This window comes from Aspergillus fumigatus, chromosome 1, assembly GCF_000002655.1.
Source record: "Aspergillus fumigatus Af293 chromosome 1, whole genome shotgun sequence".
Taxonomy (NCBI): Eukaryota; Fungi; Ascomycota; class Eurotiomycetes; order Eurotiales; family Aspergillaceae; genus Aspergillus; species Aspergillus fumigatus.
Genome location: NC_007194.1, coordinates 2,468,075 through 2,483,480, shown reverse-complemented (window position 1 = coordinate 2,483,480; position 15,406 = coordinate 2,468,075). Strand labels below are relative to the sequence as shown.

The window sequence follows — 15,406 nt, the reverse complement described above, 5'->3', positions numbered from 1 at the left end:
TGAGTTAGAAGGCGGAATCAATCAATGAATAGTAAGGTGTGGACCATGCACAAGGAGCTGACTGATTTCTTTGCCAGACTTTCGTTAATTCTGCTGCCTTCGCAGTACTCACTGGTCTCAGGCCGTGTGGGCATCACTGTCTGTGCGGGGAGATTTGGACTTTCCCGATAATCAGTCAGATGCGCGATGCCTGAACATTAACCAGCCCACTGTTCCTTGTCTCAGTAGAGTCCCTTCCAACATTTGCGGTTGACAATCATTGGACAAATCTTGTGATGGATTCCGACGAGGCTCCTCCTCCATACTCCGCCGTCGATCCCTTACTCGCGCCGACAGTCAATAACCGAAATAACAATGGGTCGGCAGAAACAGCTCGTACCTTTCTGCGTCTTCGCGGAGGTGAAGCGTCGTTGAGCGATATTGGGTCCAGAGATGGCTCCACAGCTTCCATCGATGGTTCCTCAGCGGCTTCTTTGGCCCTCCCAGCCAACTTCGCATCCGCTACGGCTTATTTCATAGAGCGACCTCCGGCAAATTTTGGCGAGGAACGGCCTACTCTCTCGCACCTTCTCACCATCTACCCTCGGACCCAATCTAAAGACTTTCCCCGGCGTCCTCGGTGTTGGAGCCCTCGGACGGCGGAGATTACCCAGCAGGACTGGGACATGTTTCTGAAATATCTCTTTCCTCCGCATCTGGGCCTTGCAGCATCGTCAGCTCACTTGCCTCGGCAGCTGAGAGCCGAAATACAAAGGGATCGAAAAGATCGCCCTCAAGAGACCGATGAGCAACGCAGGCTGCGCATTGCAGCTGTGATTGAGGAATGGAACGAATGCTTTTTTGAGCCTCGTGCAACTCGTATCGAATTCATTTATGTGACAGAATCGGAGAATGCGCCTGTCTCTCCATTATGTCCTCGTTGTTACCCTGCCGCAACTAGGGCAACACGGGCAAACCGGTCAACGCATGCACAAGAAGCTGGGGAAAGTCCCTCGTCAGTCCCCGCGAGCATGTTGCCAACCGTCGCAGGGCAACCGACAGCACCACCAGCAAGCGGTACATACGCACCTGGAATGTTCCCGTACCCACCTCCGCAGATGCCTCCTGCTCCCTACCCGCCATATGTTCCCCCTGCCTTCTTTCCCCCCGGTATGGTTCCTAATACTCCTCCGCCTCCTCCTGCCCCTCATGCATATACTTACCCTCCTCAACCGCCTTCACAATATCAGCAGCCTCCCTCGTGGGGCTGGAACAATACTCCGTATGGGCCACAGTACCAGTACTCGAGCACCTCCAAAGGTGGCCCTCTTAGCTGGTTATCATCGCTGGCATCGCATGCGCAGAAGTACAGTGAGCGCATTACGGAGCAAGCGCAACATTATGGACGGCAGGTCGAAGAGCAAGCCATGGCTCATGGACGCTGGATAGAGGAGAAGGCCGGACTTCACAGTCGAAAGCTCGAGGACGTTTTTGGCGGCTTCTCCAGCCCGCCCCGTGTGGAATATCCTACGAACAATCCGCAAGCGCAAGGCTTCTACGCCCATGGCTACGGTTACCCGCCAGTCAATGTGGTGTCAACTCAACCCGTGGCTCCGCCGATCACTCAGCCTACCCAGCCTGCTCGTAGAACATCAGTCAGCTCTGTTTCATCTGAGTCATCCTTTTCATCGATTGATTCAATATCGACGACGTCTGACCTTAGCTCAACCGATTTGGCGACCGTTCGAGCGCAGCTTCAATCGCTTAATAACCATCATGACCGAGAGCTGTACGAAGCGGCAGTTGGTCTTCGGCGTCAACTCGATGTGTTGCGCGATTCCCGCCGCCAATCTCGTATTTCTGGAAGAATCAATTGGAGGAATGGGCAGCCAGGGCACTGTCGTGGCAGCTGGGGCCGGTGGGAGTCACCGCAGGAGCAGCAGCGGAGCTTTGCTGAGAGGCGTGCCCTGAAGGAGGAGGTGAAAGCTACCAAGAAAGCATTTAAGGATGTGTTCCGCCGTGCCAAGGATGAACAACGGGAACGACGGCGGATCAAGCGTAACCGCTGGCGTCAGGAACGACGGTTCCGCCAAACATCAAGGGAGAGCGAGCATCCCCCCGAAATTCCTCTGGAGCAGCAGCTGCAGAATCTAGAACTGAGCAATAGCCATGGGAGTGGGACAATGGTTCGCACACGCGCATCACATGCGTCATCACAGCAATCTGTGAGTTCTGAGGCCAGTGGGATTAGCTCAATAAACACCCCAGATACCGGGTTCGACGGCGGCAGTCACCGTGGAGACGTAGATCCGGTGAACACAAAAGAAAAAAAAGACGGGCAGAAACAAGGCGAGGCGTTGAGAGGAACTAATAATTCTCCGTCGAAGAAAGACAAGGACGCTGGCTCAAACGATGCATCATGATGGCCGCCTGGTTGGACGGGTGTCACCGCCACAAGCACATGGAAATTCCAACCCTTTACAAGAGGGTACTTGACCGGTACAGGATCCTCGTATACCTGGATCCTCTTATGATGTTATGACTTGGCATTTTTAGTACATACTCATGGACATATTTTAGTCTGCAATGTTGATACTCGCGGATCTCATTTTAAATAGCCCTTGTTCGATGGATCTATCACTGCATATTCTGTAGATCGAGCACGTTTGCCCAGGATTCGAAACTGTCCAGAGGGCTGGCTCTCAGAGGTATATATGACGACTCCTTTCTACGAGCTGACGCTTTGTTGCGAAGGGTTGGCCTCATTCCTCTCCACCAAATCGCCGACACCCAAACTCCGTCCGACCTTGACGCGAACGGTCTTTTCTTCCTTCTTGCCCAAACTTCCAACCTCGTCGCCCTCATCAGCGTCCTTTTCGTCACTCTTAGCGCGCTCTCTGTCCTTGCGTTCAATTTCCTTCCAGTCCAACCATTGATCGGTAAGGTCCAGGCGCATGGCGTACGCATCCTCTCCATCCGCATAGTACTTGCTCTCGACGGACTCGACCTTGAAGCCAAGGGTATCCCGGTACAGACGCAGGGCGGCAGTGTTGGAGACACGCACATGCAGCGAAACGTAACTGGCGCGATGGGACTCAGCCATAGCGCGTTCTTTTTTTTTATTCAATCAAATGCCGTCAGTCAGGAATATGGAAACGTAAAAAAGGGGGGAAACATACGACTCATCCTCATCAATCTCTCGGCGATACCCAACCGGCGATGCGTCCGCATCACACTCAAACTCGTGATATGCCCGTGCTGTACTCCGTCCGTCGGCTCCTCCTCCATCTTTGCAAGTACGTACCCAACCACCTTGGGATACTGCCCGGAGAGGTCGGCGGTGCCTGTGCTTGATGTGCCTGCGGCACCGCCCTTGTGCTTCGCGTAGCCATTGCGGGGCCGCACGACAGCCACGAAGCTCAGTTGCGGCCACGTCAGGACATGGTAGAGGTAGTATTTCAGAAAGTAGTTTTCGGGAAGGTTGGTGATGTTGCAGGTTTGGATGGAGGGGAGGAGGTCGATGTACGAGGGGTAGGACGAGAGGGGGACGATGTCAACCATTTTTGATTTCGGCTTGGTTTACTGCGGTTTTTGGATGTTGGTGGTGTACGGGAGGCCCCTGGTACTGTGGCCGATTTTCAAGCGATCTGGCAGTTATATAGATGCCAGTTGGGACTGCCTGGCCACTGACGGAATGGAAAATGGGCTTGAACAGGTGCGGAGCTCGAACAATGGACGACTGATAATGATGACTGAGAACCAGAAATCATGTGGGTTGAACGCGCTAAACCCTATTCGATCAGCCAGTGGATATGTATCAACAGATCCATTTCAACAATTACACTGGCACCCACATTGTTCCGATGAATGTATATGGAGTTCACTCAAACCTACGTGCAAACAACCCGTTGTTCCATATGGCAGTCTGATCATTCTTGAGAATCATGATGCAGAACAATCTCTATTTCTATGCCTAAATATACTGCTCTGTAGAGGAGAATGCTATATGAACAATCAAATGTACAATGTCAAATATATCGATGCAATCATATCATCATGGAAGATAATGCTCAACATAGATGGCAACCCACAACTCCGGACGCACTCAAGTAGACGAAAAGCGGTGGTCTATGTGCTGACAGTGAATACAAAGAACTCCAAACCTCAAGTTAGAAGATCGAGGCGAACAAGTGAACACTTGCAACAACTAACAGCGCGTTCCACAGAGCCCCTGCCGGCATCAAGCTAAAAGCAGCAGAAGTGGATCCACAGCATTCGCCGTTGTAGGTAACGTTGTTCATCTGGGCTGCTACTTCAAAAACAGAGCCATTGAAATTGCCGTAGTTGTAGTAGTCGACGAGGAGGAAGTTGGGGGGACGATTCCACATGGCTATTGACAAGTTAGAGGCGGACATCCTTTCCTTATAGCGACTTGCAGGGCATGATATGAGCTTACTAGTGCAGTTCTCGGCCATCCATCCAAGGCTACCCGGTCCGGACACGGCATTCGTCTGGTTCAATTCCGCAGTGTTGGGGATGAGGAGATTGATATTGGCAACGTTGACCTCGACGTTCAAATTGTGGTTGGCCATGTACAGGCGATTATAAGCATCCTCGTTTGAGAGACCGGGGGGACGCTGAACGGTGCAGGGGAAAGTCGGGTCTGTTGGCGAGAAAGGCGTCTCCCACATCTGGGAAAATTCGTCCATAAGCCACGGAAGAGCAGTTTGGTTGGCTTGATAGTCCATAAACACGACGGCTCTCTTCCCGGATAGGATCATGTTTGACAAGGTCGGCCAGTCGTCCAGGGCCATGGGGATCTTCGGAGGCATATAGACCAGATCTAACAGGCCCGAGTCCTCGATCGGCTTGGAGAAATTTCCCGGTGCGGCATAGTCGTAGTTCCCAATCAGGATGGTGACCACGTCGTACGGGTGCTGTCTTATCCATCGGGTGACCGTGGTGAGGTATTCCGTCAGGGTGCCCACGTTGAGTAGATCACAACTGGTATGGCAGAGATACATCGTGCCGTTTTCATAGTGAGTCTGGAATTGCACTACACGGGTCCCATGTATCAGGTTAGCAGTTGGTCTCTCGCAAAGGAGATGTTCTTCAAGAGTACGTACGCATTCGGATACCGTCGTTCAACTGACTGACCACCCCCAATTCTTGGTTCGCAGCAGCATTGCCTGGTTTGACAAAGGGACTGTTATGAGCGGCCACCATGGTGATGTTTGAGTACTTGCGAGCACAGAATTCGGGATGGCCATTGCAAGGCTGAGTGTTGACAACGGGAGATGTCGAAGCCGACGCCGACGCAGTCATAGTGGCATTTGCCGTGGCATTGCCGACCAATCTCGTCATTGTATCTGTGGAAGTGGTATGAATGGTCGAATTACCGACAGCGGTCGCGTTAGTCACAGCGATCGAGGAAAGGACTTTGCCATCGCTGTCGGTGGAAAGAGTGCGGGTGGAGGTATAGGAGAGATAAGTGCCGGTAGGCAAAGTTGCATCGCTGACATGGTCTGTGATTGTTCCTGTGATGGTGAAGAGAGCATTTGTCGCTGTTGTGGTGCTAGTAGCAGAGGTATCGGTATCTTGTGCCGCCAGCGTCCGAGGAATGGATGCTGCCACCAACAGTGGCAGCCAACAACTTAGCCACTGCATTGTCGCTGCGAAGGACGATGCAGTTCGGACAGGTTGGAAACTGCAATCGTAAAGGTCGTTCTATCTCAGCGTTGAAGGTGCAATTTACTCTTCGTATGTCCCTACCAAGTGGATGAGCCCTTCTGAGTCCGAACCCCAGGGTCCGTCAATCGACGGTTTGAGAGAGGTCAACAGGGGAACGAGAGTGAGTGGGAGAGATTGGAGGTATGGTAAGGTATGTTTACCTTAGGTATCACACCTGTAACAACCTTCCAGAGCTTGACGTAGTGTCTAGGTGCCTTACCCTACCATTACCTTACCGAGAGATGTCTGGGACTACTAGATATCCGTAATTTGAAAAAAAAGCTAAATGAGACATCTGAAGCCTAAAGGAGCATTTCCGAGGCCCCACTTGCAAGCCGCTGGACAAACCGTGGCTGATCCCAGGCAGATCGTGGCGCTCTTAGTGGGTATATTGAAATAGTATCCAATCATAGATGGTTCTGCATTAGGCAACTAAAAAACAGGATCCATATAGTGGGGGTTTTGGAGCTCGATGACGTTGGATTGCATTTCAGGGCCAATTAACAATTACAATCGAAAAAGGGTACTTATGGAGTACTCTTCCTGTGTGTCCGAGTCATGTTGCTGAAACAGTCCAGACCGTCACAGCCACATATTGAGATTTTTGACAGAGTAAAGAGGCCCAACATAGAGGCTTAAGAGATTGTCCAGCTATTTCAGATGCGGGAGTCATCCAGGATAAACGGTCTGAATTATCACTACTCCTCTCACTAAGGCGATCAATGGATCCATGATGATAGCATAGCGTGACCACCAGGCTGGGCCAATTGACTTTGATCACTGATGGAGAAGTTGAAGATCGCTGACGAATGTGGAGTTTCTCAGCTCAGAAAAAAGGGATTTTGATAGACAGGGAGTCAGTGGCATCTCATAGTCTTATTGGTTCAATCAATCTACGGAGTAGCTACCTTACATATCCACAGCCACCCACAGCCTCCCTCATGGTTTTTTTTTACCTACCCACTTTGAAACCTAATGGAGTCACGACGTAGTACGTACGATCCATCAAGTCTTTCCTGGCTTAACTGCCCGATATTGATCTACTAGACTAGACTGATGGCAAATTGATGTCTCAAGTGGGCAACTCCCTATTCTGTGCTCGCCTTGACGCTCTTCATCCGTCAAGCTCCCTTCTCTCAGGATTGACGCTGAAAATCTACTATCGTTCCGTCTCCGTCTCCGTCTCAGTCTCAATTCTTATTCTCTCCTAGAGACCACACAGTATCTCTTTACAATCAATCTCTCATTCAGCATCATTCTGGTTCTCCTTGGTTTTCTTGCCTTCTGGGGATCCGGACATTCCATATTGACTACTAATCTCCTGTCTCTATCGATGTGTAACGTCATTCTTCCTACGTCCCTGGACTAGCTCTGTCATCATTGGGCTTCTACAGTCCTATAGATACTTCTTATTATTATTCCCATCCGTGTGGGAATTGCTTCGACATATTCTTCTCAATTCTGATCCTCAGGACTCCCAGCAATCACACGTTTGATCCGCCTTCCTCAAACTTATACTTATGCCATGGCAAAGCTACCATCATTCCAGAGGCGATCAGAACGGCCGGTGTACGGCCGGTCCAGGTCGACGGTGCTCTGGCATCGGACCATACGCTCTTTACTCTATCTGATAGCCTGGATTTTCTTGCTTCTGGTTGTCATTGGCAATGTTTCCGACAAACCGGTCCTCCGACAGATCTACTTTCTCAAAGTCGATCTATCAAACATCGTTCCTTTGTCCGTCCCAAACGCCGTTCTCATAAACAGTATTGCCAGAACTATCGGCCTTCATGACTTCTATCAGGTGGGACTATGGGGTTTCTGCGAAGGATATATGGACTCTGGGATCACCCGTTGCTCCAAACCAAAAACCCTATATTGGTTCAACCCGGTCAAGATCATCCTGAGTGAGCTGTTGTCGGGAGCTACCAGTAGGTCATCCCTCTCCATCTCAAACCGTTATTTATCGAATCTGCAAAGTTAACCTCGGTTTCTCCTCCTCTCACCCATAGTTGCGCTCCCAAGTGATATCACCGATGCCCTTAAAATCGCTCGCCTCGCTTCTCACTGGATGTTTGGTCTCTTCATCGCAGCCACTGTCCTGAATTTCATCCTGATCTTCCTCGCTCCATTTGCCGTCTCCTCTCGTCCTCCTCAGACAATCTCGCCTGATCCTAGCGTCAACGAATTGCATCCTCCGCACCGGCGGCGCACCTTCCTTTTCCTTCGGGCCTTTCCTTTTCTCATTCTTACTTTCCTCGCCGCTCTTTTCACCATTGTTGCCTCAGTGGTTGCCACGGTCATGTTCAGCATCTTCAAGAACGTCTTCACATCGTCAGGATACGATCTCAACATAGGGGCTGAATTGGGGTCCCGGATGATGGCGTTCATGTGGATTGCGTCGGCAGTCAATCTCCTGGCTTTCATCTTAGAGCTTGGTTCATGTTGTGCTGCGTGTTGCGGCGGCCGCAAGGCTCGGAAAGAGCTCAAGTCCCTCAAGAAGACAGAACGAGGAGCTATAAACGAAAAGGGCAGCCCCCATAGTCCTGCGACGACCGTAACAGGTTGAACTGGGACACTACTCTTCACTATTTATTTCTTCATCGGGATTGGAGCCTTGCCGCTTCCTCCTGTGTCTCTCTCATGACCTTTTCTGGGAAAGATCCTCTCTCGGATTCGACCCTTATGTCAGTCAACGCGACAGAACAAAAAGAGAGCACCTCCACCGGGAGGATTCCGTTTATGCACCAATTTCTCGGCCCAAACTTTCAAATCCGCAAGTGAGATGCTCCAACAAGTGTCAAATAATCGACGCGATACCATGTATATATATACGAAACCTTTTACCTTATCCATTATCATTATCTCGAGCCGTTATGTATGCCATCCTGGTCAGCTACGGTGAGATGGACTATCCGATACAACGAGAGCGTCAGGTACGGAATATTTCTACGAGCACACAAAGCCCATATCTCATCTTTAGGCGATATATAAATGGTGATCTATCCTCTGGGTTCTGGAGTTGTTACCAATTTTGGGATTATTGTCTGCTGGACATTCATGAATTTCACGACCGCATAACGACTGGTATGATTGCTTAGATTTCGGATCCAAAAGGCGTTTTTTGTTTCGCCCATAGATATCTCTGTATTTTGAGCCGAGTTGATAGATTATTAGACTATACTTCGGATCAGAATCATTCTAGCAACGATGTGCTGATGTCTCCCTTTGATTCATCAAATGCTGACTAGTCTACAATATGCAAATGTAACTCTGATCTGGGCTATGCATGAGGACCCTCCAAGATCTGTTGGACATGGTGTATCGCATGAACGCTTCGACAAAAAGACCAAATATGCAGTGTCACTGTGATAATAACATGGGTATTAAAATGTAAAATTGTTCAGCCTCGCGCCAGCTCCTCCTCCATCTCGTGAAGTAAATCGTCCTCGACATCTATCTCATCGTCATGATTAACACTGCTTGCTGCCTGAGTCACGGGATGAGGTATGCTGGGCTGCTGATTGCTACTTGAGCGTGGCGGGGGAGGCAGTTGAGAAGCTCGAGGCGCGGATTCCGGGCGAGGCAGAGGTCGAGGTCCCGCTCGAGCTACCACAGGCTGTGCGGAACCTAATTTCGCTGTTTCGAGCCAATTGTACTTCTTTTTCTGCAATGATTGAAGAAGCTCCCCGCTTTCCTGCATTGGCTTCGATGGAGCTATCGAAGATGGATTGGGTGAGACGTTGGGCGCTTCGTCAGTAAGATCAATAGTCATCGTTTCTGGCAGTGGCTCCGCCGGAGAGGGGTGTTGCACTGATCCGGTTGTGATGCCACTAGGTGGAAAATTGCTGGGAGGCGAATTTTGATGAGGCACGGGGATATAAGGAGTGCTCGCAAGCTGCTGACCGGGTGCAACAGATTGCACATGTGTAGCAGCCTGTGGCTGATACCGGGGCCGGTACCCGCGCGGAATGGGGGCCACTGCAGGAATTTTCTTCTGAACCTGTATCTCATAGAGGAGGTTGTTGTATATAACACTGAGATCATGCAGTCTGCCTTTCCACACCTCTATTTCTTGCTTGTACTGCTCCGCTCTTCTTTGGTGTTGGGTGGACACGCGCCGTAGCGTCGCGTTTTCCTCTTCGAGTATCTGTGCCCTTGGCTTCCCTGTTGATGCTTCCAGTGCTGTCCATTTCGACCACGCATCCCTGTATTTGTCTCTTTCATATTTGAGTTGTTGGACTTTGTATTTGAGGTGCGAAAAACGGGCGTTGACTTGGTCGTTGGCGATCTGAATGCACTTGACGTGAATTCCCGGAGCAGAGGGAAGATAGCCCAAAGGCCCATGGTACATCGGATATGGAGATGTGTATTCAGGTACATGGTCAACTCGCTGCAGAGTTTCACGGTCTGCGTTGGCAAGAACATCTTGAGTATCCAGAGAGAACTGACGCTTGGTCAATTCACTTGTGGAAAGTGATACGCTCTCGGTCTCATGATCGAAAGTCACAGGGTCAGCAGCCTGTACCTGGACATTGAAGCTCGGGGGACAAGACGCATCATACGAAGGCTCCGCGTCTGCAGAGTGAGGTGCTTGTCTATTCTCAGAAGAATACTCAATTTTCGATAGGTCCGATGGAATATGGAAGGCAGGATCTTCAAACAGAGAACCAAAGGGGTCAAAAGGAGGCGCGGGTAATTGCGAGTCTGCAATACCGCCTGGTGTATTGGGCACTGTTTCAAAATGATCTAACTGAATAGTGTCAGGAGAGGAGAGAGACGGTGTTGCATCCAGAGAAGGAGCATTGGAGCATTGTAGTGAATCCGGTATCAGTCGTTTTTCAGGCCTGTGCCACACTTGGAAATCATCAGCCAAGGCTTCGTCGGCGGTTCGTTTCAAAGAAGAAGGATTCGCGTCGAAATTGGGCAGCATAAAGTCCGGACCAAAGAGAGGATCGTAGAGCAGATTGTCTGCATTTGGCGTATTGTTCGAGCTCAAGGGCTGCGGAAGTCTGGTCTGCGCTGCGGCATTTGCGGCAACCTCAATCGACCCGATTGGGCTGGCGGCAGGACCATCAGGAAAAAATGGCCCAACTTCGGGGTTCGATGAACGCCTCCGTTTCAACAGAGACGGATCGTCGGACGTGCCCTTCCGCGAGCCTCTCGTCTGATGATCGTGGTTCGACCCTGTGGGCTGACCGGCCATGGATATCCTCACATCTCCGCTGGATGACCCGTGCTCGTCATGCAAGGGTTTCGGTCCAGTGGCATTGGTAGGTTGTAGCAGCTGTGACCCAGGGGGAGGTGTAAGCCCCAGATCATTCACATGCATGTCATGGTAAGATGGGGGAGTTGGTAGACCCTCAGGAGCAAAAAGGCTTTGAGAGTCATGTGGTTGCGAAAATAGAGGGCATGTCGGGAGAGAGGTAGAAATACCTTCAACCACGCTTCCTTCCATCTCAACCTCAGAAAGTTTAAGAGAACCGGGAAGTCAAAACCGGGGTATCACGAGATACCGCAGGAATGAGCTGCTGGAGCGGAAGCTTAAAACTTATCCGTTGGTTTCATGCGGCGGATATTGAAGTTGCGAGGCACTGACGTCGCCGAGGCGTAAGTGATGTGGCGAGCAAAGCAAAAAGAACAGTGCGAGGACAGAGAACACCGTACCACATGAGAACTGATGAAGGCTACTGCTGAACAGAGACCGGGTGCGTCGCTCACGCCGCGTAGCTGTAGTCTGTGTGTTCAGCGGCTTGTGCCACTCTTTCTGTAAGCACAGCTAAACACAGATGGCTCTGCCAGAGGGTACGGCTCAATCGCACAACAGCTGACTGGTAAGACAAGGACCATCTAGCGAGATATGCAAGGTACTTCTGGTAGAAAACGAGAAAAAAAAAAAAAAAAAAAAACCGGAGGCCCTCGGGATAGAACGATCAGCCGCGTCCGGGTTCTATGAAGTCGACTCAGCAAGATCAGACTCTGACGATCAAGCAAGGAGAGCCAGAGTCAGTGAAATGAACGGAAACAAGAGCAAGAAAAATTCTATCAACGCAAAAGCAAGATAACAGAGCCGCTGTCCCTCGCATAGGTCCAATATGATGGAGAACCCTGTAAGAGAATCCAACAATATGGAGCTGGAAAGAGTTGTAAAAGTGAAGCTGGAACAAAACAACACTTGCTTATGCCCAAATCTGATAATGGCGTTCCGCCTTGTTCACCGCCTAGACAACCGCTCACGTGTGCTCCCAATGAGCTGCCGCACTAACCCCAATCAGGATTGCAATAGGTGGATATAGGCCGGCAGGAAGAGTACCTGGGTAGGTATGGAGTACTCCGTACCTCTCAGACATCCCAATACTTTACTTTCTCCCCTCACCCACAAAGACCCAACGCGGATTCTCAATCATCCTGCATCCTTGAAGCATCTAGAGTCTCTCATTGTTGTATCTTACTCATAATGAGCGTCATTCTTTGTACTGGTAAGTATGGCTTGGGAAGATTTCGCAATCTCACTCTTCGTCAAAGTTGCATGACTGACGTAGTTGTTATGGGGTGTCGTAGCGGGTTATGATCATACAATTCGGTAGGCGAAGCGAATGCTTTCTGGTGCTACCTAAATCTTCAGAGAACTGTGCGCTGACCTGTCGGAAATAGATTTTGGGAGGCCCTCTCAGGAATATGTTCGCGGACAATTCAGCATCCTGACTCTCAAGTCAATCGTCTCTGCATCACTCCTGACAAGCGCTACCTAGCGGCCGCGGGACACAACAATGTCAAGCTCTATGATATCAAGTCAACCAATCCGAATCCAGTCATGACATTTGACGGTCACACGAACAACATCACAGGAGTCGCATTCCATTGTGAGGGGAAGTGGATGGTTACCAGCTCTGAGGACGGGACGGTGAAAGTGTGGGACACTCGTACTGGAAGCTTGCAGCGCAATTACGCACATAAATCTCCAGTCAATGACGTGGTGATTCACCCCAATCAAGGTGAGCTAATTAGTGGCGACCGAGCGGGTATCGTTAGGGTTTGGGATCTGGGGGAGAGCGTTTGCACACATCAACTTATTCCTGAGGAGGACGTTGCTGTGCAGAGTGTTAGCGTCGCAAGCGATGGCTCTCTTCTCTGTGCAGGGAATAAAAAGGTAAGGCGCTGAAACTTGGTGCTTCTTTAGCGTCGTTGGCTAATTAGCACTTGGTTCTAGGGCAATGTCTACATCTGGCGCATGATCCAGGACGCCGAATTGACTCGTATTGTCCCAATCTGCACCTTTCAAGCTCATAAAGACTATCTCACGCGGGTTCTTCTTTCTCCTGACGTCAAGCATTTGGCGACTTGCTCTGCCGACCATACCGCTAAGGTCTGGAATCTCGATCCTGATTTCCCCCCGGCCAAGATGGCAGCGATAACAGCAGCCAAGGCCAGAGCCACTGGCAATGAATCGCCTGCGCCGGAAGCCAAAGAGCCTGTAGCGACAGATCCCGTTGCCTCCCCGACATCACCCAAGGTCCAGGACCTTCACGTTGGCGCTGACCTGGGAAGAAGCGGGGAGCTGAACCCGATTACCTACATCAGAGGTAATGCTCCTGCGAATCCGGAGCCGCAGCAGACTTTCCCAGTGCAACCGGATGGGCCTCCCATGGATATGGCTACAGGAACGCCTTTTCTAGAGACCACATTAGCCAATCATCAGCGCTGGGTGTGGGATTGCGCATTCTCTGCAGATTCCGCCTATCTTGTCACCGTTTCGAGTGATCACTATGCGCGTCTGTGGGAGCTGGCTTCGGGTCAAATCATTCGTCAATACAGCGGGCATCACCGCGGAGCGGTATGTGTCGCATTGAACGACTATTCAGAACCACGTTGAGGTTGAGTAGAGTAGCCCAGTGGAATTACGGAATTCGCATGTCATACTACATGTCCATGTTCATGATCTTTTCTTTCTTTTGTTTCGGTTGATTCACTTGTTCCTTGGTTAGCATGGCGCCTGGTCTCGGGAGAAGGAAAGATTTAACTTCCGCTTCGTACGGTGTTCGATTGTCACCCTTAGCTTATCCATTCTAATGATTTATCCTCGGGCTTCTTCATTATCTACTCATGAAACCGGGAGGTTTTTCCAATAGCATTGAATTTGAAGACACGATTGGTTGAATGCATTCGCTGCTGTAGCCTTTTTTTAATTTCTTTGCTTGCCTCCTCCAAGACCTCTTCCACCCTAGTGTGCTGGAGATCTAACTTTTATAGGTCTCGGCACCTGAAGTGCTGATACAACTAGCGCCAAATCTTGAACTAAGGGATATCGTAATCAACATTGTTCCTGTGCATCAAGCCTGAGAACATATAACAGGTGAAGGCATGCGAACACAACGGCACAGTCGTAGAAGATAATGAAGATGGAATGACAGTCACATCAGAACAAAACGTTGAGCTTTCATTTTATCGATTTCTTGATCTGAATGAGACTAGCCCAGAGCAAACCATGCCACACTGACAATGACATCGAGGCCCCGCTCTTCAGCCCCAGGGTACTTAAATGTCCACATTCCATCACGGTTGACATCCCAAAAGGCGCCTGAGGCAGAGTGCATGCCACGCTTGCCGGCATTACTGACGGCCCCGTCTGCTGCGGAAGACTTATCGATCAAGCCTTGCTGAACGATGGTGCTGTTGACGGTGAACCGGTATGGAGGTGATGTCGAGGGAGACTCTGGTGCGGTTGCTGCAATGAGGGACTTGAGGATAGTGTTCTATCAAATCAAAGGACGATAAATCAGACATGCTCTTGGTAGTCAATGTGCCTGAAGGCACATCATTTGTCGCAGGTTGATACTCACAATGATCTGGGAATTCCATTCGCCAACCTTGGCGTGCTCGTAACCTTCAGCGCTCTTCAGGGCCGAATCACAAGCCTTGAATAGACTTATCAGTACAAGTATAATGCCCAAGTTGAGATCTTCGCTAACGTAAGGTATGCAATTCATCACAATTGCTACTATTGACGGAGTGGAAGAGGCGAAGAACGTACATCTGTAGCGATCTTGGTGAGCTCCGGGATGGGTATGGGCTAAAAGACAGAGAAAAAGGCAGTCAGTATTAGCGACTAAAAGTGTAATACTCGAATGGAAGACAAATTTGCGTCGCAGATGCTGCTGCTAGGAAAGATAGAGTCGGTCACGCACAGAAACGGGTCCCTTCTCGACAGCCATTGTATATAAGATTCGTGTAGGAGGCGTACACAATCGTTATATGGCAGCTAAAAGCGCTATAGTCAGCAGTTATATCACTTCGGGAACCTATAAACCGCGGTGCAAGTCGAGGGCATGCGGCGTAACGATGAATGCTCGAGGTGCGACTGCGGGGGGAATGAGACCGCTGTCGGAGCTAGTCAAACAAATCAATTGACTGGATTCAGGTCCAGTTTAAGCTTACCAGGTGGGGTAAGATATGCAGGGAATTTAGATAGCCAGATATGGATAGCACAGCAGGAAACGGGAGAAGTGAAAAGGTTAGGAGGTCACAGCCGCTGTGGTTTCTGCTTTGGATGTTTGGGGGACGAGACAACATCGGAGTCTGTGGCATCATGGGTGTGGCTTGGCGGTTGATGATTGGACAATGAATTGCGCCAAGCTATTCCTTAACCAGCATAGCCTTTACTTTATCTCAAACCGTCACCGCCACAAGGACACGGCAG

General features: G+C 50.2%; 7 protein-coding genes across 7 annotated transcripts; 3 read left to right on the top strand and 4 right to left on the bottom strand.

Moving 5' to 3' along the window:
* Positions 1-275: 275 nt before the first annotated feature.
* On the top strand, positions 276-2,402 carry AFUA_1G09610 (uncharacterized protein; the record flags this gene model as incomplete). The annotated part of the gene is made up of 1 exon (XM_747235.1): positions 276-2,402. One exon carries the CDS (start codon positions 276-278, stop codon positions 2,400-2,402), a length of 2,127 nt encoding a protein of 708 aa, XP_752328.1.
* A 305-nt stretch (positions 2,403-2,707) lies between these two features.
* AFUA_1G09600 (peptide alpha-N-acetyltransferase complex A subunit ARD1) lies at positions 2,708-3,540 on the bottom strand (the record flags this gene model as incomplete). Its single annotated transcript, XM_747234.1, has 2 exons — positions 2,708-3,090; positions 3,159-3,540. 2 exons carry the CDS (start codon positions 3,538-3,540, stop codon positions 2,708-2,710), a joined length of 765 nt encoding a protein of 254 aa, XP_752327.1.
* Positions 3,541-3,916: 376 nt separating this feature from the next.
* AFUA_1G09590 (PI-PLC domain-containing protein) lies at positions 3,917-5,965 on the bottom strand. The gene is made up of 4 exons (XM_747233.2): positions 5,871-5,965; positions 5,106-5,747; positions 4,436-5,035; positions 3,917-4,369 (listed from the first exon to the last, which is right to left on the bottom strand). The coding sequence occupies exons 2-4, from the start codon at positions 5,644-5,646 to the stop codon at positions 4,149-4,151; spliced, it is 1,362 nt and encodes a 453-aa protein (XP_752326.1). The 5' UTR covers positions 5,647-5,747; positions 5,871-5,965; the 3' UTR covers positions 3,917-4,148.
* Positions 5,966-6,681: 716 nt separating this feature from the next.
* Positions 6,682-8,278, top strand: AFUA_1G09580 (SUR7/PalI family protein; the record flags this gene model as incomplete). The annotated part of the gene is made up of 2 exons (XM_747232.2): positions 6,682-7,640; positions 7,722-8,278. Exons 1-2 carry the CDS (start codon positions 7,235-7,237, stop codon positions 8,276-8,278), a joined length of 963 nt encoding a protein of 320 aa, XP_752325.1. The 5' UTR covers positions 6,682-7,234.
* Positions 8,279-9,112: 834 nt separating this feature from the next.
* Positions 9,113-11,041, bottom strand: AFUA_1G09570 (uncharacterized protein; the record flags this gene model as incomplete). The annotated part of the gene is made up of 1 exon (XM_747231.1): positions 9,113-11,041. The coding sequence occupies one exon, from the start codon at positions 11,039-11,041 to the stop codon at positions 9,113-9,115; it is 1,929 nt and encodes a 642-aa protein (XP_752324.1).
* Positions 11,042-11,970: 929 nt separating this feature from the next.
* On the top strand, positions 11,971-13,582 carry AFUA_1G09560 (WD40 repeat domain-containing protein; the record flags this gene model as incomplete). The annotated part of the gene is made up of 4 exons (XM_077803885.1): positions 11,971-12,188; positions 12,271-12,292; positions 12,364-12,859; positions 12,920-13,582. The coding sequence occupies exons 1-4, from the start codon at positions 12,167-12,169 to the stop codon at positions 13,580-13,582; spliced, it is 1,203 nt and encodes a 400-aa protein (XP_077660055.1). The 5' UTR covers positions 11,971-12,166.
* A 595-nt stretch (positions 13,583-14,177) lies between these two features.
* On the bottom strand, positions 14,178-15,255 carry AFUA_1G09550 (dynein light chain Tctex-type family protein; the record flags this gene model as incomplete). Its single annotated transcript, XM_747229.2, has 4 exons — positions 15,145-15,255; positions 14,895-15,087; positions 14,550-14,779; positions 14,178-14,462 (listed from the first exon to the last, which is right to left on the bottom strand). Exons 3-4 carry the CDS (start codon positions 14,694-14,696, stop codon positions 14,178-14,180), a joined length of 432 nt encoding a protein of 143 aa, XP_752322.1. The 5' UTR covers positions 14,697-14,779; positions 14,895-15,087; positions 15,145-15,255.
* Between the last annotated feature and the right edge of the window lie 151 nt (positions 15,256-15,406).

Coding starts and splice junctions, on each gene's coding strand:
- AFUA_1G09590 (XM_747233.2), bottom strand. CDS start 5,646: ATGCAGTGGCTAAGTTGTTGGCTGCCACTGTTGGTGGCAGCATCCATT. Junction 5,036..5,105: donor GAACGACGGTATCCGAATGC/GTACGTACTCTT, acceptor GGACCCGTGTAG/TGCAATTCCAGACTCACTAT. Junction 4,370..4,435: donor GATGGCCGAGAACTGCACTA/GTAAGCTCATAT, acceptor ACTTGTCAATAG/CCATGTGGAATCGTCCCCCC.